Raw genomic sequence first — 22,625 nt, forward strand, 5'->3', positions numbered from 1 at the left:
ATGGAACAGCCATGAGAACGAAAATGGCCGTAGCTTTTGCTAACATATTTATGGCCAAAATAGAAATAGAAATACTCAGACAATTGCAAAGCAACACGAAACCCATCTTTTGGAAAAGATTTCATCGATGACGTCATATCTATGTGGAACACAAGTAAAGACAAAATAAGAGATTTCCTTCTAACGGCAAACAGTTTTCACCCAACGATCAAATTCACGGCTGAAATCTCAGAAACAGAAACTACGTTCTACGTTCTACACATAACAAAAATATGAAACAAAGAAAAAAATTCGTCCAACTCAGGGCTGCCATTACTATGACGCAAGACTTGGCACGATGTACAGATGTTTAGAGCATTTTTCATATTTGACGCACTAACAATAGTTCTGGCAACCGAAGCGAGATTAGGACTTTTTCTGGGAATATTTCAATTTTAGGCACTTTTGTAGATAAATTTAAAAATAATTTCCCAGGGAAAGAGAGAGTACCCTAGGAGCGAGGTTGTACCGTTTATACTCGTCCCCAGGGTCATCTCCGCTTTCAAGATGGCGAGCGGGCGGTTTGTAGCGGTAGTTTAATTTAGTGATAGTCGGGCGCTAGATGTTTCTTGGTGAAATGATGGACGACCTCCCAGACCGATCGAAGAAAAAAAATACTCGCAAAAATGGCTCGCATGACTCGCATGGCTCGCGTGGCTCGCATGGCTCGCATGGCTCGCACCGTGGCTCGCATGGCTCGCTGGCTCGCAGATTTAGCAGACCCTTTTGCATCCCCTGACACTCCTCGCCGGTGGTCGCGTAGCGCAAACATTAAGGACCTGTTTACAGGGAGAGAGGGTTACCCTAGTTTTTCACGTAGTATCAGCCTTGCAGTCTATTGTTTGTTTACCATAGCAAGCGGGTTACCCTAGCAGGCCGGTTACCCTAGCACTCACACATTTCCTATTTTTTCCTTCGTCGTGTTTACAAGGCAGCCAGGGTTACCCGGGAAGGCGGGTTATCCTATCTGTGTGCTAGGGTTACCCTGGTAGGCGGGTTAATTCTCTCCATTGTAAACACTCCAGGTAGAGTTAACCCGCCTACCCGAGTTAACTTTCTAATTGTTTCCAGACCCTTTGAGTGTAACTGCGCATTAAGTTGTCCCGGGTTGTAGGGTTATCCTACCTGTGAAATTTTGCTTGTAAACCCGGGCTATCTTTTGCCCTCCAGCTGGGGTTAACCCGTTAATTTGCGCTTGCTAGGGTAACCCTCCCTTCTTGTGAACAGGCCCAAACTTGCCCGCCAGCGGCTGACCTTGACCAGCGGTGCTTCCCAATGAACCAATCAGAAGAAAGTGAGATCAACGAGTGGCAAGTTCAAAAGTTTGCCTTCGCTTCTGTTCGATGTCGAAATAGTAAACCTGCATATTTTGCCAAAGATTTTTGCATCTTCTCAACATTTTCCTTAAAAATTGTTGTGTGAGAAAAAGAAATGACCGAGCAACAACATAACTGTCTTTCGGACGGCGAAGAAGATCCAGAAGAGAGTCAGATCGACCATCCCATAATCTGCCACAACGATGGGGACATTCGCAAAAATCTCTTCGACGAGTTTGACGTTCCAGCAAAACAGAAGACATCTTCGGACAGCTCTGGGCGCGAGTACATGAAAGTTTATTTGAGAGTTCGCCCTTTTAGTGATGAGGAAATCGAGGGAAATGAAAATCAACAATGCGTTGAAAAAGAAAGCCGTACAACCGTCTTGATGAACGCACCCAAGGAATCGTTTGCATTCAAAAACAGTACTCGCGCTGGTGGCGAGATTTCGCATCGATTTTCGTTCACTAATGTGTTCGATGAGGAAACAACGCAAAAATCGTTCTTTGATGAAACAACACTACCCTTGGTGACTGATTTCATTCACGGACAAAATTGCTTGGTTTTTACATACGGAGTAACGAACTCGGGAAAGGTAAGTTTGAGACATAGAAGGAAGTTGCAGAAGTTAGTCATAGGAGAATAGAAATAAAGAATTACAGTCATTTAGCTCCATGGTTAGATCGCTCCAAGTCAGTTCGCTCCAACCAAAAGTTAGATTGCTCCACACAGGCCGAGTTCGCTACCTCAGTTAACCGAGTTTGGCTTGGCAGTGAACGAGGAATAATCTATATAAGCGCGTTAATGGAGAGAACTGACTTGGAGCAATCGAAGTGACCGGATACCAGAATAAAACGACGCGCAAGAATAAAGTAATATTTGTTTCAAAATTGTAATAAGCATGTTTTAAAAATTATCCAAACAGTCGCGGAGTTTCTGCCTTGAATAACAGATCAGAGAATGCCTTCCGGAGAATGTTGTGAATAGATTTTTACGAGCTCGAAGCTCCAGCAAGTAAATAACTAGTGGACGTACTTTACATTTTCAAGTTCAGAAATTTTGATACCCTATGTTGAGGTGTTTTTGTAAAATAATTGCATTTGAAATTGTGACAGGAGTTACATGACTTTAGATTCTAGTTTATAAGTTGCCATATATACCAATGAAATTTAATACATGTGCACACAAAAAAAGGATTTTTATTTTGGCAAGTCAAATAAGTCTACATGTATCATTGTGTCGACAGATCTTTGAATGAGTGCAAGGTAGGTACTCTGCAAATTATATCAAGACGGAAAGTTTTAATGAAAACTTTAACCACACGACTGATATCAATGATTGGCCAAAATTTGTTTTGATTACATATTTCAGACCTACACAATACAAGGTACCCCTAAGGATGGTGGAGTACTGCCTAGAAGTCTTGATGTCTTGTTTAACAGCATCGAGGGGAAGCATTACCACAGGATGAATCTTAAGCCAAGGTTCTGCACAGATGTTACAAGACTCACAGATGATGAGGAACACAAGGAGAATAATTACAAGAGTACTTTGCTTTCATCTCTTGATAAAGAGGTGTGTGTTAATTGCCACACTCTACCATTTTCTTTTTATGGGTCTGCTCACAGTTGTTATCTCCCACTTTGTCTAGAATGCATGAGGAGTAAAATGGCAAGATTCTTTTCAATTTTGTACCATGGCTTACAGGATGGATAATTGGTATCACCACTCCCCTACAACAAACCCCTACCCTAAGGGTCCAAGGACTGCTTCTTGTTGAGCCTCTCTGATTCTTGAGCAATCCAGCATGGCTGGACCTCTCAAGGGACACATTTACTTTGAGCCTCCCAGTTTTAACTTTTAAACATAATTAACTTGTGTAAACCTGCAGATTTACTGGCACATAGCACTTTATTTAACTTTTGTAAACCTGATTTACTTGTTCATACATGTTGATGTAGCACTATATTTAACTTGTTTTTAACTTAGTGTAAACCTGGTTGAATTGTTCATAGCAATCTTTGTGATTTTTAGGCTTTTGACCTCAATGCTCTTCTAAAGCTGGACCAAGATTCCACGGCTGAATTGTCAAAAGCCAGCTGCGCTGATGAATCGGCTTTACATAACACAATCAGAAGTCAGGATGGAAGAGAACATGAAGGTAACTACATGTAGAACTGACTGCTAACGAAAAACTTTTGTTCACTTTTGCTTTAATTATAGGAAGATTTCTGCTTTCGAGTAGTGTCTGCAACAGACAAAGGGTTTCCACATTAAAAGTGGCAACTTCCCTCTTCAGTATTTTCTTATGGGTAGCCTTGGAAGTCAGCAGAAAAGCATCTCATAGACAAGGTAGGTAAGGTAAAGCCTGCATGAGTGAATTTATTCTGTTATTGCAGAGCCCTCTATTGATGTGGACGAAAACATCTCCAGAGTAGTAGATGACACCACAATCAATGTTGATGCCCAAGGACCTGTAAACTTTTCAGTGTGGGTGTCTTTTGCTGAAATCTACAATGAAACCATCTACGACTTATTGGAACCATGTCCACCAGGGAAGGGCAAAAAGAGGACAACACTCAGACTTGGTGATGATACAAATGGAAACCCGTACATTAAAGGTGGGTTCACTCATTTCTTGCTAAAATATAACCAAGCTTTTTTTACAGTTAAAACTGCTGTGTAAGAACCTAGTGGTTTAAGAACCTGCTGGCAGAAATTTGCCATCTTAAACCCCCAAAATATAAGAACCTGTTCAGCCAAGCAAGAGCAAGCAGGTTCTTATATGTGGGTTACAGTTTAAATATGAACTCTTATTACAGAGGCAACCCTAAATATACATTCTGTAATCAGTTGTGTTAGGCATATCTTAATATAGTTGTGAATACATGTATAACTAAATACTGTATTTTAAGGACCAAACTCAAGTTTATTCATTTTTCTAGTTATCAACAACTATATCTCCTTCATAGAAATTAAGAACCTAAAAAGAAACTACTTAGCCTAAATTGCCAATAATTCCCCCAAAATACAAGAACCTACTGTATTTAGTCAGACTAATGTAGGTTCTTACACACGGTTTTTCCTGTACATACATTTGAGTGGAAAGTGAGACCATAGCAATTCTACAGAATTTTATAAAAGCTAATTAAGAGAAACGTTCCAGTTTGTTTTGCAGAAATGTAGACAAATTCTAAATGTAAACAAAATTGTAAACAAAAACGTAAACAAAATATAGAAATTGGCTGATGAGGATTGTTGTATTGCAGCTAAAAGAATAGGCTTGATTTCCAGCCATTTTGTGAGCCTGCATTCCTTGTGGGTGGAGGATAAACAATCGTACTCCCAAAATGGTTGAAAATCAAGCCTGCTAAAAGAAAAATAAGTTTATTTTTATTGTGAGTTTTACAGTTACATTCGCTGTTGAAGAAATGAATCCTCCAAAAGACTAAGACTAGTTATACTAATGGTTTAATATACTGTTAATTCAAAGCCTGTGAACAGGCTCACTCAGCTAGCCCACAATACACCCAACCAGGAGCCTGTTCGCAGGCTAGTTAATTTATTGGTGTTTAATAAATAAATGTGTTTTACTTCCAGGGTTAAGAGAAATTTATGTTTCTAATGCTGATGAGGCATACAAGGTAAGGCTTGTTTTTTTAATTTATTTATTTTCTCAGACATGGTCAGTTTCTATCTCTGTCCAATTAGCCTGTGAACAGGCTCTAGTCAAGGATGGAGCAAAAAGAAAACGGGAAAAACGAGGAGAGGAGAGAGGGGAAAGGGTGCTGCAACCCCTGCCCCATTTCCTACTCAGCAAGTTCCTTCTGATCCCTTCCAGCCATGGCCTTCAAGCTGGAGCCTGTTGACAGTTTATAGGCTACTCTGTCCTGACCAGTGTTTTCTAAAATATATTTTTCCTTCCTGCCCATTTCATTTGTTTTTTTGTTCATTGACATTGGTTGATTAATATTAATTCATTTAATACTTCAAGTTTTTAATTTGAATGTCATTTTTTCTGTCTCTCAGATTCTCAAGATTGGTCAAAAGAATCAAAGAATAGCATCAACAAAGTTGAACCAGTGCTCTAGTCGCAGGTAAACACAGTGAAAATAATAATATTTTAATTTATCGATCTGGTCAATACTGTGAATTGCCACTTATAAGTCCTGGGCTTACACAATTTCGTAAGGGCTTTTAGTTGGGCTTATAAACAGAGGGGCCTATATCCAAGAGGGCTTATAACCTGAATTTTAAAAAATAATAATAAAAATGAGCTATAGCTGTGCTGATCAAAATAGTTTTTTATTTGCTGGATTTTAATCTTATATCTGGAAGCAGGGAAGGAGGCGCTTACAGCCTGAGGTATTTTTTGGTTTACAGGTAAATGGGTCCATAACTGAGGGGTCTTATAAGCGGCAGTTTGCAGCCGTCCATAAGTAAAAAAAAATGACAAAGAAATTAATTCTGATGACTCAGACATCAAAATATTTTGCTTACTCTTCAGTCACTGCATCTTCAGTGTCAAGGTTTTGAGAGTTGTGGATGTCGAAGACCCTCATGTGGCACGTGTCAGTAGGTAGGAATTATGCCATAAAAAGTACCTCTTACAAGCCTGTGGTCTAAGAAAAATTTTGAGGAGCCTAAAGGTTCCTAACCCTGAAATCCTGGCTGCCCTGGACTTGACTAAAGCTTATATGAAAATAGTAAGTTTTTCCAGTCACCCAAAGGCAAAAATTAGTCGCCTGTGGCACACAGGCGCTTCTAGAGCACAGCCCTGTGTTAGTTATGGTTTACTAGGCAATTGCTTTTCAAGTGATTGCCTTATGTTATCAGCTTGAATGTTTCAATTTTAACAAATTCCTAATAGAATTCATGAAACTTCTCAAACCAATACAGTTGAACCTCTCTAATACGGACACCAAAGGGACAGAGTGAAGTGTGTAATCGACAGCAAGTGTGCGTATTTTTAATCAGGCAAACATCATCAGGGACGGCAAATGTCAACTGGCTGCCGGCAGTCTGTATTTCTCTCGAAATCAAGCAGGTGGTATGAGGTGAAACATATCAGACTTAAGGTGGTATGGTACCCTCAATATGGACCAAAAAGTTTGTTTAAATATGGTGAAGAAAGATCAATTGTGTGCTATTGCACTCAAGAAGAGAAATTAAATTTCTAGAGTTTTACTCAAAATGGTCGCTATGGAAACCAGCCACAGCCTTTTGAAGTAGTGTTTTATAGTATTGACGACAACACTTCCTGCTCTTTTACAAAACAAGAATTGGCTGTCAAATAAGCATATCATGTAAGTTTCTGTTTTGTTCTGTGATATGAACCTAAGTTTTGACAGTTAACTCTTATTTTCAGTGGTTTTTACAGCTTTATTTGGAAATAACCTTATTTTTTACCACACCCAGTGGACAAATCATCTCATGTCACGTGACAGACCTTAAAATGTTACGATTTTTTTGGTTTATATCATCACGACACTATTGGTCTCTGATGAGCCCAAGTTGCAAAGTAGAAATGTTGGCGGGAAGTCAGTCGGTACAAAAGTAAACTTTTGAGAAAAATGCACTTTAAGTTTCTTACACGAAGTATTAAGCATTTAACGAGCCACAAATAGTGGGGGAGGGGTGCAGATTGGATCTCGGGGGAGGGGGTGTAATGGTTGTTCTATTTTGTAAAAAGTTAGCGTAGTTGTGGGAAATATTCCTTGTCATAAGGGAAATGAATGAGCCTGTGATGGCAATTTGAGGCAAAGCTTTTCACAAAGAATTACACCAATTGAGTTGTGCATGTCTTAAAAGTTTTTTCTAAATAGTTTCGTTCATATAAGTTAAAAATAATCTATATTTTTGGTCACGTTCTTATAGTAAACAGTCGTTGCTATGGCCGTTGCCACCTAAAAAAAAATATACCACTGTGTACTTTCCTTAAATTTCACACTCATCTGGAAGGAAATTCAGCAAGATCGTTTCAAAATGTTTTTGACAAGTCCTCAAGGGTCTTAAGTCTTATATTTCCAAGAAATTGAATTTTTCATGAACATCGCCATATTTTAGGGTACCATACCGCCTTAAAGGGACTGGGACAAGAGGTGGGCGTGGCACCCCTTTGCATTTGCGTTCACCGATAAACACTCGTCCAACCCTAAAAGAAAAGACTAGCTGCCAGCAGTCTAGGGAAATGTGTCCCAGAGAGTACTGAATAATGAGCTACCGCTTTCATAACTTACAGAACACTTAGAGAAACACGTGTCTTGGTTGTGTTGCAGACTATCCTTTGTGGATCTGGCGGGCTCTGAGCGTTATTCTAAAACACAGAGCAAAGGGGACAGACTCAAAGAAGCTGGTAACATTAATACATCCCTGATGACTCTGGGAAAATGCCTTGAATATCTACGTTATAATCAGAGAAACCCGTAAGTGATGTTTTACTATTAAAATCAGTGCAACACAGGAGAGTTGCTGTATCTAGTGTGAAAGGTAACTTAATATTCATAGCCAGAAGATTGGCAGAAGAACTTTAGATTAAAAAATTTAATAGGTCTTTCATGTAAGTAAATGCTCAACCGAAACTTTGGTGACGATTAAACATATTTCGTTGATTTTTCTAACGTTTCCTTTTCTTAAGGTTCCTTTCATTGAAAGAAGAATTGCTGCAGCTATATAGCTGGCATTTTATTTCGGTGTTCTTAAGAGCATGAAAATTTTGTGGAGTTTGAAATTTATTGAATGTGACACTGTACCTGGTCTTGTTTAGCAAGTTGCGACAAAATGTTGTCTGATTAAAGAAGGTTGTTTCATTATCAGATAGCGGATCACTGTAATAAAGTACGTTTTTATCTTCTCTCAAAAATGCAAGTCAAGTAACACATATAGTCTAGCCACTCCAAATGAAGACCAGAAAAAAATGAGTACAAATATGTTATCAGTGAGTATAGCTGAGAAAAGAAAAACGAATTAAGATGAGATGCGCGGAAAAAGCACGCACCACATAATTTTTTTTCCAATTTTTGCAGTTGTTTAAAAGTTAGCTTATCATAACCAAGCTTTTATTCCTGTAGGAGCCAACCTCTCATCATTCCATTCCGTGAGAGTAAGTTGACGCGCTTATTCCAGGGATTTTTCTGTGGTAAGGGCCGCGCATCCATGATAGTTAACGTCAATATGTGTGCTTCCATGTTTGACGAGACCTTCCACGTGATGAAGTTTTCAGCTATCGCTAAAAAGGTGAGAAATTCGGGGCTTTACAATGTACTTCGTTCGAATTTTAGCGTGGATACCTCAAGCGAAAACCGGGATATATCTTTCACCCCTCCTTTAATTTCTGTTATTTTCAGGTAACTACCAGGGTGACAAAGCCAGTGGATTTACCTCCACCATCAAAGAAGGCGCGCGATTCAGCCCCTACACCGCGCTCCAAACCAGCAAGACCCTCTGTGCCATGGGCCAATGGAGCGCTCACCACACCAGCCCCTCCGGATGACGCTCCAATACCGGAGGTGGATGAAGAGGATGATGAAAACGAAGCCACGACGGCGGAGCTTGGTGCTTATCAGCAGGTGAGTGAAAAAACTTGAGCACCCTTGTCTGTGGGGAGGGGTGGGGTCTTTCATCTGATTGGCTCACCTTGCATACGGTGGCTGCGTCCGCAGTACGAGCGGCTGTCAAAACCGAGCTGTCCCACCAAAGCAACTCATTAAGTCTTTTGTTTCGTAGCTAACAAAAGTAAAGACAATTCTAAAGTTGCTATGGCCTCTTCTAACACTTGGGCGACCCATTTCTGGCGCCAAATTAGAAGCTTGGAGACACAAAATATTTCACGATTTATACTGTAAGCAATTTTCTTCGCCACCATTTCAACACATCCCCACTGTGCATTGCGCCATTGTCCGTATTTAACTTTCTTTATTTTTCAATACTCACAGCAACTAATGGACCTGGTCAAGGTTCTCCAAGAAAAACTGATCGAAGAGAAACGGAAGATGCAGACATTAGAAGTGAAGATACGAGAGGAAGTGTGTCAAGAAATGGCGGAACAGCTGGTCTCCATTGAGAAAGCTTACAGGTGAAGCGATCTTACATGAAGCCTCCTTTGCGTAACTTATCGGCAAGAACGCTGCGTGTCATATGTATAAGTATGACTGGACGTATGCGACGAACATACGGCTGGTATAGTGAAATCACACAGCTAGGTTCAGAAACATCGCGAAGAATCATTAAATGTGAATTCACTCAAAGAGGTAAAAATCGAAGCTTATGAAATGACTGGCAGCAGTAAGTCAAAAGCTTTATTAATCCAGAATTAACGGCATTCAAATTTCTAACCTTTGCGATGCCGGCATAAAAGTTCTACGAATGAACTAAACAACTCTTATGCTTATGGTGGAAGTTGTAAGTGAGAAACTAAGTTTGGAAATGCACGTGACTTTTGCAGTGAACGCGTAAAAATGGAAGTCACCGCTGTCGAGGAAAAGTGTGATCGGAGGATCGAATTACTGACGCAATCCATCAAAAAGACCAGGAAGAGAGCCCGGATTGAACGAATCGAAGAGGACGACGAGGAATGGGTACCAAGCGTGTTTTTACATGCAGAACAAACCAAGGTTCGGGTGAGTGAACTGGGAACGAATTTTCCAGAGTTCATGTAAGACAAAAATAGCCTGTAAGGAGTTCTGTACCTCATCTTCTTTGAATTTACATTAGTGCAAAGGGTTACTTTTCAACCTTGAAGCAGGATGAAAATCGCTCTTGAACTTATGTTACAGGTAAGGTTCAGTGTGCATACGAGCCAAGTGGCCCATCAGGCCGGGTTCTGTAGCATGAAGCGACTAGGAGTATTTCTACTCCCCCCTGGATGATCCTAGTCCAAGGCAGGGTTACCCCCTGCATTTAGTTCGCCGGTACCCATTTATACACATGGGTGGAGAGAGGCACCGTGAGAGTAAAGTGTCTTGCCCAAGAACACAACACAATGTCCCCAGCCAGGGCTCGAACCTCGGAATGAGACAACCGCGCCTTCCACACTACAGTACTTATTAAGAACAGAATTAATTTTCTCTCGGTTTCGTTTAAGGAGAAACAACACCTCATAAGTGAACAGAACGCGAAGATCGCCGAGCTTCGACAAGAAGTGAAGCAGTTGAAAGAAAGCAGAAACGAAGAGACTGCGACATCTGAGGCCGTGTTAGAGTTGCAGGCTCATTTGAATGACGCTAATGAGGAAGTCACCGAGCTGAAACAGATGCTCGAAGAGGCTGGAGAGGCCTTCACCGAGAAAGAAGCTGAAATTAGTAAACTGAGAGCAACCCTTGACGATCAGGAAGCTTGTATGAAAAAGCAGGTGGGTTTTACTATAACGGGTTAGAAATGAAAAGCTATTTTTAGTTTGTTGTGTATTTAAGTTCTAAGGGCAAATACCTTATTACATGAAATTTTCGCGCCACGTTAATTTCGCAAATTTCGCGATTTAAAAAAAAAACGCGAAATTAAAGTGATGTGACGCGAACATTCAGTGTCGCGAACATAACATGACGCACAAATTAAGTGACTTACATTATGTTACTGTTGACATATAGTTCCGCCGTTGTGTTTTTGTTAATTTTGACGTTATTGTACCTTTGATAACGTCGGTTTACTAAATTCAAGGACATGTTCAAGTAACATTGCCAAGGAAATTAATTTTGTGTTACTGAAAAACGCGAAGTTAAAGTGATTCAAAATACAAAATTTTCGCAAAATCGCGGAATGTACGCACCTCAAAATCGCGAAATAAACGTTTCGCGAAAATTTCATGTAATAAGGTACGAAACCTTTCTGTTTCATCAAATTTCGACTAAGGTTTTTTTCATGTATTCATTCGTTTTTAAAATATATCCAATTTGCAATAAAAATTCACTGTGAAACAACTTCTAACCACATTTAGTAGAGGGGACTAACTATGTTCTAACCAAGCAACTGACAAAGTATGCACGAGACAAGTCACGCGGAAAATTGTTCTGTGTAAGAGCGCCTTAATTTGGTTATTTCTCAGTTTGCGAGCAGGGTATATTGGTGAGTGACTCACAAACGAGACACCCTGTTTTAAAATTTTGTTTTCCAATGGTCTCAATAGACTCAATTCAGCTGGCGACTGGAAGAAGATACTAGTAGAAATAAATGCTTGCCAAAGTCCCTTCGATGGCAAGCTAGCCATTGATTGGTTGAGTTGACAAGGGGCGCTGTTCTGATTCGCTAAAAAGTCAACAATCAAGCTATAGCAAACATTAAATGACGTAGCTCGACAGAGATCCGTGTCATCTCTCTGATTTGCTGACGCTCCGTTTCAAATTTTCGTGCGCAAATAACAACCAATCCCAAGGTAAAGCTATGTCATGACATCGGTGTGGAGATTTTATAGTTCGAACCTCAGACTTCTTTCAAGAGGGGAAGAACTAAGCGTGTGAGGAGAAATAAACGTTAACTAATGCGTTCATATTCTGTCTAATTTTGAAGCTGTTATTTTCCGCCTAATGCAGGACGCTGCCTTGAAGCACCTAACTGCTGAACTAGAGAAGGTTAAAGCAACGCCAAAAGTGGAAACCGATGTCGATGAGCTGTCACGGACGAAAGGAGCTCTTGGAGCAACCATGGCGAAACTGGCGGACGCGGAAAAGCAGTTAGAAACAAGAGACTCCATGATGAAAGAGTTAGTGAGGACTTTGGAGGAAACTCGAGAAGAGTTGGCACGGGAAAGAAGTTATGTCGCTCAGGCGTTTGACAACGACGAAGAAATGATCAGAATCAAAGAAGAACTGCAGAAAGCCGAAACGCAAAGTAAGGAGTTAGAGAAACACCTAGCCGACAAAGATGAGGCCATTTCGTCTTTGAAGAAGGTTATAGAAGACGCAAAGGCGACGAAGTTAGAGAAAAATTCCCAAGCTGAAGAGAAGGAGAAAACTATTGCTGAAAAGGTTACTGAGATAGCTGCTTTAGCCGAGCAACTAAATCAAGTTAAAGAGGAATTGCACTGCACGAAAGCTGAATTGGTTAAGATAAAAGTCGATAGCAGCGGAAAAGATTCACAACTTGACAAGCTAAGGAAAGAGTTTAATGACAAGGTGTTGGAGTTAGAGGACTCTTCAAGAAAAATATCCGACGCGGTTGCTGCGTTAGAAGACATGAAAAAGCAAGGTTTGGAAAAGGAGGCTGAACTGAACAATTTTAGGGAAGCGAATTCAGAAACGGCAACCGAACTTGAAAGTTTAAAGAAAGCTCTTGAAGAAAAGAACGAGGCTTTGGCGAGGGCAAAATGCGAAGCTAATTCAACTCAAGGCACTGAAGAATTTGATAAAGGGAAGGCTGACGAAATGACTAAGCAAGCAAATAGAATAAAAGACATGGAAGCAGAAATTCAAGAAAAAGCTCTTGAACTGGAAAATGCCAAAAGCGAAAGTGCGATACAGATAAGTGAGTTGGAAACAGAACTGACAGAGTGTAAAAAAGAGATAGAAAAGCTTCAGGCTGGGGATGCTTTGACGGAAATAGAACAGCAACTAGAAGAATCCACGAAAGCTCTGGACAAGAAAAACAGTCAAGTTATTGCCAGAAATAATACCATTAAAAGACTCGAGATGTCACTGGCCGAGAAAGAAAGGCTCTTGTCCGACATGGAAAAGCTGCCAAAGGAGCCAAATTTAAGAGCTAAAGAAGAGCTGAAGACCTTGCGAAGGCGTCTTGTGCAAGCGGATAAAGAAAAAGAGGAAAGCAGAGAGCTCTTGGCTAAAAAAGAGGAAAAACTCGAGGAAGCCAAGCAAGAGCTCGAGAAGCTTAAAAACGAACGTGACAAGAAATCAGCCAAGTTCTTGAGAGAACTACAAGACACAAGGACTGAACTTGCCAACGCCAAAGAAGACACAAAGAAGAAGCAAGAGCAAATTCAGTCTTTGAAAGAAAAATTGGATTCTCAGAGTCTGAAGAACGCTTGTTTGCAGACACAGTTGGAGAACGAGAAGAGAGGATTGTTAGAAAAAGAAAAAGCCTTCCAAGAAGCGAGAGAAGAATTGAATTGTGCGAAGAGTTCGTCCGCCACCGAACTCGATGAAGCGAGAATGCGGCTGGCGTCGACTGAAGAAAAATTACAAGAGTTGGAAGATGAAGTTTTCACGGCTAACGAAACAACTTCTCGAATTCAAGATGAAATGCGAAAATATCAGAACGAAGTAGTACCAGCCCTGGAAAACAAAGTGAAAGCTCTCGAGGAAGAACTTCTTCGCAACGGCGAAAGGGTCAAGGTAAGCTTTTTACATTATTTTGGTAAAAGAACTGGATGGTCCTGGCCGTTCTTCTCGCCTACGTCACCGCCATGAATTGACCGCGGAAACTTGGTAGAAAAGGCCGCACAGGATCTATGCAAAGGTGTTTCTTAAGGCCGAGTAATAATTATACGGCCAATATTTTCTACCAACTTGTCGCTCAACAAAGTTACGTTGAAAGGTGTTGTTGCTCTTATGACCAACCTGTGCTGCAAGTTGCGGTAACGTATTCCGGGAAGTAGACCAAATTAAGTTGAATTTTGTGCAACATTTTGCAACAACTTACAAAACAGTAATAATATGCGCAACAACGCTGTTCAAATTGCAGTGTACGGTGAAACTAAATTTTCTTCCCACATTTACTGTAAAATAAACCTGCATTCAGCGGACACCTCTGTTAAGCGGACGCGGACACCAATATTAAGCCATTTTGTTGCACAAAACCTGCAATAAGCGGACACTTCAAGGGCTTTTTACTCCTAAAAGCTCAACTCGGACTCCTTTAACATTAAGTAGATTATTCCAGATTGATACATTGACTGACTGGACATTGTGCTATGAGCAGTCTTTGATCTTAAACCATGTTACACTGTGTTACAAAAGGGATAATAATTGACTATTATTGCACAATTTATTAGAACCTGTTTACAGCGGACACCCTGTATTAAGCGGACACTAGTAAGTGTCCCAAGGGTGTCCGTTTAGTACAGGTTTCACTCTATTAGATTGTTGGACGACAAGTGAAGTTGCAAGGAAAATGTTGTTTGCGTTGCTTAACATTAAGTGGAGGCTTGACTGTACTCGTGGAATTACTGCAGATTAATATAAAGGAACATTTTGGCAGTAACAGGGTTTTTCAAAGGTGTGGTCGGCAGGCTGTATTTTTGTTATATTGGCAACTCTTTTAATGTTTAATGTTTTAGCTAGTGAATGACTAGACCAACTTAGCGGTTCGTAAAAGCTGTCAGTAGTGAAAACGTATTTTTATAATATTTGTGTTTTTAGGAGGCTGAAGAGAAGCTGGAGCAGGAATCAAGTGAAGCGCGCTCTCGATTGGAGAAAAGAAACGAGGAAATCGAACAGAAGGTCAAGGAAGTCAACGAGCTCAGGGAAGCCATAAAAACCTTAAATCAAGAAAAGTTCCAAGAACTGGATAAGGTATGCCTTTGTTTATAAAACTATTACTGTCATTATTCCAGCCACTGGAATTTCGGAAGATTTTTTTACTACTCTGAAGAATTTATATTAAACAATTAGATTATGAGCTCGAGATTTATATGGCGCGATAGTTAACGATGGTGCAGCTCGAGTCAACTATCACGCGCGAATTTCGTAATTGTTTTAGTGTAAATCTACCAGTGTAGTCGTTCAAAGCTTTATCTATTAAAATTCTCGTCACAGACACTTGGAAAACGTAAAGAAACGGCCGCCACTTTCTCAACAACCGCACATTGCAAGGCTACTCACTATGTACAACAAAGTAGATAGTGAGTAGCGTAGCCATTAATGAGTAACTGAACGGCATTCGTGATAGAACGCCAGTAAACTTTTACTAAATAATTTTAAACTGTGTCGTCACCTCAATGGGTTCTTGGCGGTTTGCTGGGTCTCGGTGATCTCGGTATTAAAGTCAATGTACTTTTTATCATGGCTATTTCTGTTTTGTTCCTTTTTTTCCAGGTGTGGCAGGAAATGATGTCTATGCAAAAGACCATCGAAGAAAGAAACAAAACGATTGACGAACAGGAACAGAAACTTCGCGAAGCGAGCTTAAAACAAGGCAAATCCGAAGAACTAAATCAGACAGTGACAGAGCAACTCAAAACAGAACAAGAGAAGTCCAAAGAGCAGATTAGGACTCTAACAGATCAACTCAAATCACTTCGTGAAGAAAAGAGTTCTCTGGAGGGAAGACTTCGTCTTGTCACGTCAGGTAGTTTATGAGTTGGCTCTGCTATACCACCCCCCATGTTTAAGCGTACATTCCCACTGAAATAGAGGGGTTTTTATGACACAAGGGGGGGGGGGGAGGGTAGGGTCGTTGGCACTTTGCTCCTTTGCCATCGCGTTTTTGACAGCTTACTTCCGTTTTCTACTTTTTTTAGGATAGTTGTTTGAGAGTTACAGGACACGCGATTACATTTACACACAGCTTAGAGGTACTTACATTTCTGAATCACATTTTGTCTCTTTAGATGCTGGAAAAGACAAAGAAGTCATTGCTAACCTACAAAAGGTTTTAGAGGAGCAGGATCGCACCTTGACAGAGCAAGGCCAAGCACTGGATGAGCGGCAAAACGAAATAGAAACTCTCACTACAGAGCTGCAAGTCTGGCAAGAAAAGTGTGCTTTGACAACCAGAGAACTGGAGAAAAAGAAAGAGGAGATTTCTGGTGTCAAAAAGCAAGCTTTCGTCGCCAGTGATGAAAAAAAGAGGCTGGAAAGCCAAATGAAGGACATGTCCAGCAAACAAGAATCCACCGAGCAAAATGCGAACGTGCGACTAATGCAAATGGAAGAAGAAATACGAAAGATGAAGCAGGATCGTTCTTGTCTTGAAGCGCAGTTGCGAAAGAGGGACGAGGAAATACGCAAAGCCCACGATTCAAGAGAAAACATCGTGAAAACCATGCACGAAGCGTTTGAAGTCGCCAAGGCTAACAAGGCTGAATACGAAATCAAACTGGCCACAGTCAGGGAGCAATGTCGACAAGACCTGAAACGGGAGATGGATGAGGAGCTCCGGAGAACGAAACGTGACTTCCAGCGGCAGCTGAATGACAAAGACAAGAGCCTAGAAGAAATCAAAAACGAGAAAGAGTCGGTGGAAAAGGCGCTGGCTGCTGAGAGATCAGAAGCATCCAAGACTGATTCCTCTGCTTCGGTAAAACGAAACTATTATAATGATGTAAATTTTTATGTCGTTGAACGTCACTTAGGAAAGGTGTCCATTGATTATAATACAGCGAAACCTCTCCTTTGGGATACAGGGGATGCTTACCAGTTAGCAAAACAATTCGGATATTTAGGTTGAAAGTCAAATGGAACAATAATTTTCCGGAAAATCCGTTCGGAAATTATAAAGTACCTCCAAAAGTAGTCCTCTTTTTCCGTTCGAAACGGAACGGCGGAACTTTCCTTACCACTTGCTTAACTTTCCAGTTTGCAGTCTTGCATCAGCGCTTAAATTGAGTCAACCTAGTTTTAGCTAGTCCGTGTTCCGAAGTAATAATTCACTTTCGCATTTGTTGTGTTTAGGAACCTGAAGCGACAGGCAGCATGGATGCGAAATCGTCTATTTTACAAAAGAAAACTTTGAAGAGAAACAGTAGTGATTTGACACTGGCTGAGGTAACTGCTAATAATATAGACAATATAGAACGTTTAATTTCCGCGCACGGAGTGTTGCATATAAGCATGCTTTATGCTTATCTAATTTCGGTTCCTCGACTCACTTTCATACAGAATGAAAAGCACAGGAGAGGGGAGGGAAAGGTTTTAGTCAATTTGATCACAATGGAAGTCACAAGCCAGGGCCTCTTCACTTTCCCGTATGTTAGTTTTCATTGTTTTTTGCACGGGGAAGACTTTGAGAACGAAGGGGGGAGGGGTGGGAAGTGGAATTGCGCGCTCACACTGCTCCAGAAAGATAGCGTTATAGATATATTGTTGGGAAACTAACGTTACAGTTTTTTGTAGAAGCTAATTTGTACTTTCCTGGCTTTCGTTTCAGGTCAAGAAGCAATTATCAGCCTCTAAGTCGCGCAAGATTGGAGACAGCGACGAAGAATTTACACCAGGCTCAGTCAGAAAAACGTGAGTGACCACAGTCGCAAGCTATACGGAGACCACTTCGAATCTTCGATTTGGAATGACGCACTACCTTTGAAGGAGCGACGTCACTGGCAAAGTCATAAGATAACTTGAATCGTCCTAATTTGAAACCACTACCTCTGTTATGACTCTTTTGTTGTTTTTTCTACCGAAGGAAACTGTTTTCTCGAAGTTTCTTCAGTTTAAACGTCAGATTGAACATCGCGACACGGCTCAGTGCTATAAAACATGCCTAGGTTTATCAGCCTTACAGGGTATTTTTTAAGAACAAACCCTAACTCTAACCCTGAAATGTCAATCTTTCCCAGATAAAATTAATCTTAACCATGTGGTTTTTCTTCTCCGCAGCCGAAGTCGGGCGTCTACGAAGAAAGCCGGGCGGTCCAGTTCGTGTAGATCTAAACGGACCACTCCTGCGACAAAAGTGGATATTTTGCCTTCAATGGTAACGATACCTATTTTTATGTTCAGTTGGGTTACCTGTCGTTTAAGCCTCAAGTCGATTAGCTCCCAACCAGAAGTCGATAAGCCCCCATATTTACGCATAAAGCACGAGAAATAGATGGTGTTTTCGACTTCTGGTTGAGGGCTAATCAACTTCTGGTTTGGGGGCTAAACCATTAGGAGGTAATCGACTTGGGGGCTAATTGCAATTAGTCAATACAGATATAAGTTAAAACTAATTATTTCCTGGACATAAGAGCCTAATTCTTAAGAGTGCGGAATTTGGATGGAAACTTGAAGTAGTCTGATCTGTATAAACGCCGACTAAGGTAATTTGGTATCTATAAAAAAGCGCTGTACTTGGAGCCGAGCGTCTTCACTGGAATCGACAAATGTCAATGCCTTGTTGTTTTCTTCGCAGGAAGAGACTGAATCAGCTAAAGCTGGAGATGTAACTGAAAAGAAAAAGTTGTTTAAAGATTTACAAGAAAATGCTAACGGTGCAGGTAGGAAGTTGTTAATATCTGAATGACACTGAGACCATATGTAATTGCTGCTTTGTTTATAATGGAAGGTATAATTGACTTCTCGCAAGCGTCAAAGGTGGTTTGGAGTATGGCCAACACCCAATTTTGGAAATGCGCGCGAGATGTCCAGGTACTCTTAGAAGTGATTGAGCGCCCTTGTTGCAGTTATCGCAGCATACGAGAGCTAAATGGAAATTGTCCATTTGCTGTTTTCGCAGGTGGAGGCCAGGACAAAGAATCTGCTCGGCTTGGTGAAGGAAGAGAAAATATTCCTCCCACAAGCCAATCTACGACAAAAAAGAGAAGGAAGCTGTTCCAAAAACCCTCTTCAGTTGCATCTTTGTTGTCTCCGGCCACACTGACAGTAAGTGAAATAAATTACAATATTTAGAGAGGAAGCCACATCAGCCTTACCTAGTTTTCATTCGGGTCCTCTATCCTGATAGAATTGGAATTTGGAAATGATGGTTTTTCAGGAGGGAGGAAAACCGAAGCACCCGGAGAAAACCCTCGGAGCAAGGCGAGAATCAACAGCAAACTCAACCCACATGTGACACCGGGCCGGAATCGTATTTCTTTTTAATGCATTTCACGTCAAATATTTCTAGAGGGACATAAACAACAGGGAAGCGTTCAGGAGCTGGTTGAGTAGCTTCTAGGGGATTTTTTAGCGAATTCTCCATTCAGAACCCCTAGGGTATTTGACTAGAGCAGTAAAATTACTTGTTACTACAGATTGCTTCGAGACCCTAAAACTGTATCTTAATGTGTGATTTTGAATGTTCACAGGGAAGCAGGGATGACAAGACTGAGCAGGATTCCACAAGGAACATTGTTGCTAGACAACTACGCCCGCGAGCTGTCAAATACAACTGAATTTCAAAAGCTTGTGTCGCTTGGGCCCCGTCCATGCTACTCCGGAGAAATTTGAAAACGCAACGTTATTTTTACGATGAGGCCTACCGTCCACATTAATCCTGAAAAATTGTCCACCGAAAGCGGAGCTTTTCGAAAACGCTTTTCAAACCGGAAGAGTTTCAAACGCCGGCTTTGTGTTTTAGGCTAGACGGAAAACATTTTGAAAACATCTTCAGAGCTTTTCGAGAACCACAACGTTACGATAATCATGTTATGGCGGGAACAACAAGCAGGTGGCCACGTGAATTCGACTAGACTACGAGTAGTCCCCCCTCGCGGTTTTCTTTCGCGTCACGCTCAACGGACTAAGCGAAAGAGGGACTGCTTGTAGTCTACACGAGTTCAATTAGACTCTTATTATGCGCATGTTCGCGTTTTTTTCGCGGTTGTTGTCGCGTTTTCAAACTTCTCAAGGGTAGTGTGGATGGAGAACATTTTACCGTTTTCTAGCTGAGGACGGAACCATTTCATGCACTATCCGTTTTCAAATTTGTCCGGCGCTGAGTTTTCTTTCGCGTAAATATTGTAGATAGAAATTATTACATATAAGACAGTTTCTGTTTTGGTTTTATCCGTCAAACATTGTACTTTATAATAGATGGTTTGAGTCAAAATTATCAAAAAATAATCAAAATCGCTTACTCTTTAATACAGCCGTTAAAGACTGCTCCTTTTCGGCATATTAAAGGAGCTCAGCCACGGTATTTTGAGTTATTTTGGCCACATACAAAATTACCTTTAAATGGTAGGAAACCTGAAAATAACAGTTTAATAAGATAGAAAAACACCAAAGAGATAATGATAAACCATAAAGGAACAAGGATGGCTAAGGATGGAGAAGATTAACACGGATTACAAACGAGGAATTTGAAAAATTGAGGCTAAACTTCTCAATATGCACAAACCGTGACTGAGCTCCTTTAAAGTTAACCACCTATAGTCAATGTGCGCCCTGCAAATAGAACAATTTATACGAGGGGGCTGGTGACAATCTAATAAACACTTTCAGGAGAGCAGCAAGTTTTGTTTTTGTTGTTTTTTTCTCTCTGGGAATTGAGAGACACTTTCGGGAAACAGGATGTTTTAAAAAGTAGAATGCTGTATCGGAACAAGTTACATTATTACTACATTACATTGCTCAAATAATGTTGTAACGGTTGTCACCCACTCACCTTGATTTGCCAATCGCCATACATATTATCTGATGTGAACATGCTGTGCTCCTGAGTACTAAACACCTAAAATGGGTTGAAGGTCATGTTTACTGAACACAGTGCAGCAATGCTCGAGTTTTAATTTTCCGAAAGAAGCCTCCAATTTCCAAAGTAAGCGGTTTATTAAAATGTTCCTATGATACGATAAGCGAGATATGTAATCCGTCCTGAGATAGATACTCACTGGCTCTCGATTTCATAATTCATCAAATGAGTATCAGAATTAGCTTGATTGTTTCTGAAGGAATGCAGAGTAAAGGAGAAGGAAACGCACACGGTCTTGCTGCCTCTCTATCAGAATCCCTTTTGTTGTTGTAATCATTAGCTATGAGATTAATAAAGCACCGAGAAAATGTGAGGAGGTGAAGGGAAAACTGCACTTTAAGTAGCAGGGATGAATTTAGATTGTTAATCGTCGAAGGCAAAAATTCTACTTGAAGTGAAATAAAATGCAATTCTGAAGTAGCCTGCGAACGCTGACGTATTTCCGGCTGTCACTTGGTTTCGGCGAAACTCAAATTTAGGAGAAGATGGGGGACGCTTATTAGATGGCGGGGGGGGGGGGGGGAGGCACTTATTTAATTTTTCCCAAATCGTGTCCTGACATGATCATTTTTTAATACATCATCTGCGCGTAAACAACAACATAAGCTGTTTATCGACATGAAAAGCTAGTTTAAATCGCGACACCGTTAGTACTTAACGTGTTCAACGTGTTCACAAACTGAAACAATTTACAAATCTAATACAACACGACGAAGACTATACATCCTTTGTAAGCTCAGTACTCGTCCACAAAATGGGCCAAGGTGAGGGGAGGGGCTTATTTCAAATTTTGGCCGATAGGAGGGGCGTTTATTCGAGGGGGGGGGGGGTGGGGCGTTAATTCGAGGATTTACTAGTTGACAAACAATTTCTTTTACTTCATTGTTCAGTTTATTGTCTCTGAAAAGCACCATGGGGAGTACAGAATAACTAAAAACCTCTGGATTCGTGATAATGGTCCTGGATTCGTTGACACACCATTCTAAATTTCTAATAATGTATTCACTACTCAAGGGAAACGTAGGCTTTTCATACTGGAAGTTTTTCTCTTTAGTGGTAAAATAAGGACTTATATGGAAAATGTTTTTCACAAAAAATGTAAGTTGCGGGTGGTATGGTCGACCATGGTCCACAATACGCGGGCGAAACTTTGCTGACATCAGTGATCATCAGTAGATCATTATCAGTAAACATCAACAACAAAAGTCAAGGCTGCTCTGCGCGAGGCTAGGCTTAGGCCTATAAAATGTTTAAGCAAGCAACCGGAACGATGATCCTGCTGGTATACGTTGGATCAGTAGTGATCTAATCGGCTTTACATATAAAATGAAGAATACCAAAGCAAAAACCGATACAACGTAGAATGATTTTTTGAAGGTGTACTATATTTCGGCTGGCCAAACACGTAGGGGCCAAACCAACCCCCAAATGTTTCGTCAGTTCTTGGGCATTTCACATTATTTCGCATTACTTAAAGAGTATTGACTCTTTCTAAATCAAACTTGGCAGATGAGCAGGAGACCTATTGCCAATTATATTTACGTGAAAAGTATCAGTAAATGTCAAAGTTGTGACGTCACAGTGATGACGTCATGTTTTTTGCCACTTTTGAAGTTTTTAATATGCATATTTTTTACAATGTATTCGAAAGAGCACATCAAGGGGAGTCGAAACCTGAAAAAATTTTGTCCATATCACAAAAATTAAATGAAATATGGCATTTTTGAATATGAAAAATAGCTCTGTAAAATATGGGATCCCCCCTTGAGAAAAATCCCCAAATTGGTGCTGTAATTTTGTTCCAGCAAATGCAGCTATGTTGCACATGTGATTGCCAGATGACTAAAGCAAAAACAAAGAAGAAAATCGGAATAAAAAATTATCCCTCTAGTGTTATTGCGTTAAAATTAGTTTTGTTACGTCATAACCTGTGACGTCACCTGTTTTTTTACTCTTAATACCATCCTAACAAAGCCGAAAATCAAATTT

General features: G+C 40.6%; 1 protein-coding gene across 1 annotated transcript; it reads left to right on the forward strand.

Annotated features, from left to right (window-relative positions):
* Positions 1–1,333: 1,333 nt before the first annotated feature.
* LOC110059842 (uncharacterized) lies at positions 1,334–21,056 on the forward strand. Its single transcript, XM_089283146.1, has 23 exons — positions 1,334–1,950; positions 2,727–2,930; positions 3,390–3,516; positions 3,755–3,976; positions 4,956–4,999; positions 5,385–5,452; positions 5,863–5,934; positions 7,634–7,780; positions 8,426–8,591; positions 8,702–8,923; positions 9,290–9,429; positions 9,799–9,973; positions 10,438–10,704; positions 11,879–13,633; positions 14,660–14,812; positions 15,335–15,587; positions 15,850–16,538; positions 16,913–17,005; positions 17,388–17,470; positions 17,837–17,933; positions 18,354–18,438; positions 18,678–18,823; positions 19,249–21,056. The coding sequence occupies exons 1-23, from the start codon at positions 1,471–1,473 to the stop codon at positions 19,333–19,335; spliced, it is 5,775 nt and encodes a 1,924-aa protein (XP_089139272.1). The 5' UTR covers positions 1,334–1,470; the 3' UTR covers positions 19,336–21,056.
* The last annotated feature ends 1,569 nt before the right edge of the window (positions 21,057–22,625 follow it).

The sequence above is a fragment of the Orbicella faveolata genome, unplaced genomic scaffold (genome assembly GCF_042242905.1).
Source record: "Orbicella faveolata isolate gen_17 unplaced genomic scaffold, um_ofav_v1 contig_12, whole genome shotgun sequence".
Taxonomy (NCBI): Eukaryota; Metazoa; Cnidaria; class Anthozoa; order Scleractinia; family Merulinidae; genus Orbicella; species Orbicella faveolata.

Excerpts from the sequence above, each read along its gene's own strand:
- LOC110059842 (XM_089283146.1), top strand. The coding sequence starts at position 1,471 with ATGACCGAGCAACAACATAACTGTCTTTCGGACGGCGAAGAAGATCCA. Across the intron at positions 13,634-14,659 it reads GCAACGGCGAAAGGGTCAAG|GAGGCTGAAGAGAAGCTGGA; the intron begins GTAAGCTTTTTA and ends TTGTGTTTTTAG. Across the intron at positions 18,824-19,248 it reads TGTCTCCGGCCACACTGACA|GGAAGCAGGGATGACAAGAC; the intron begins GTAAGTGAAATA and ends GAATGTTCACAG.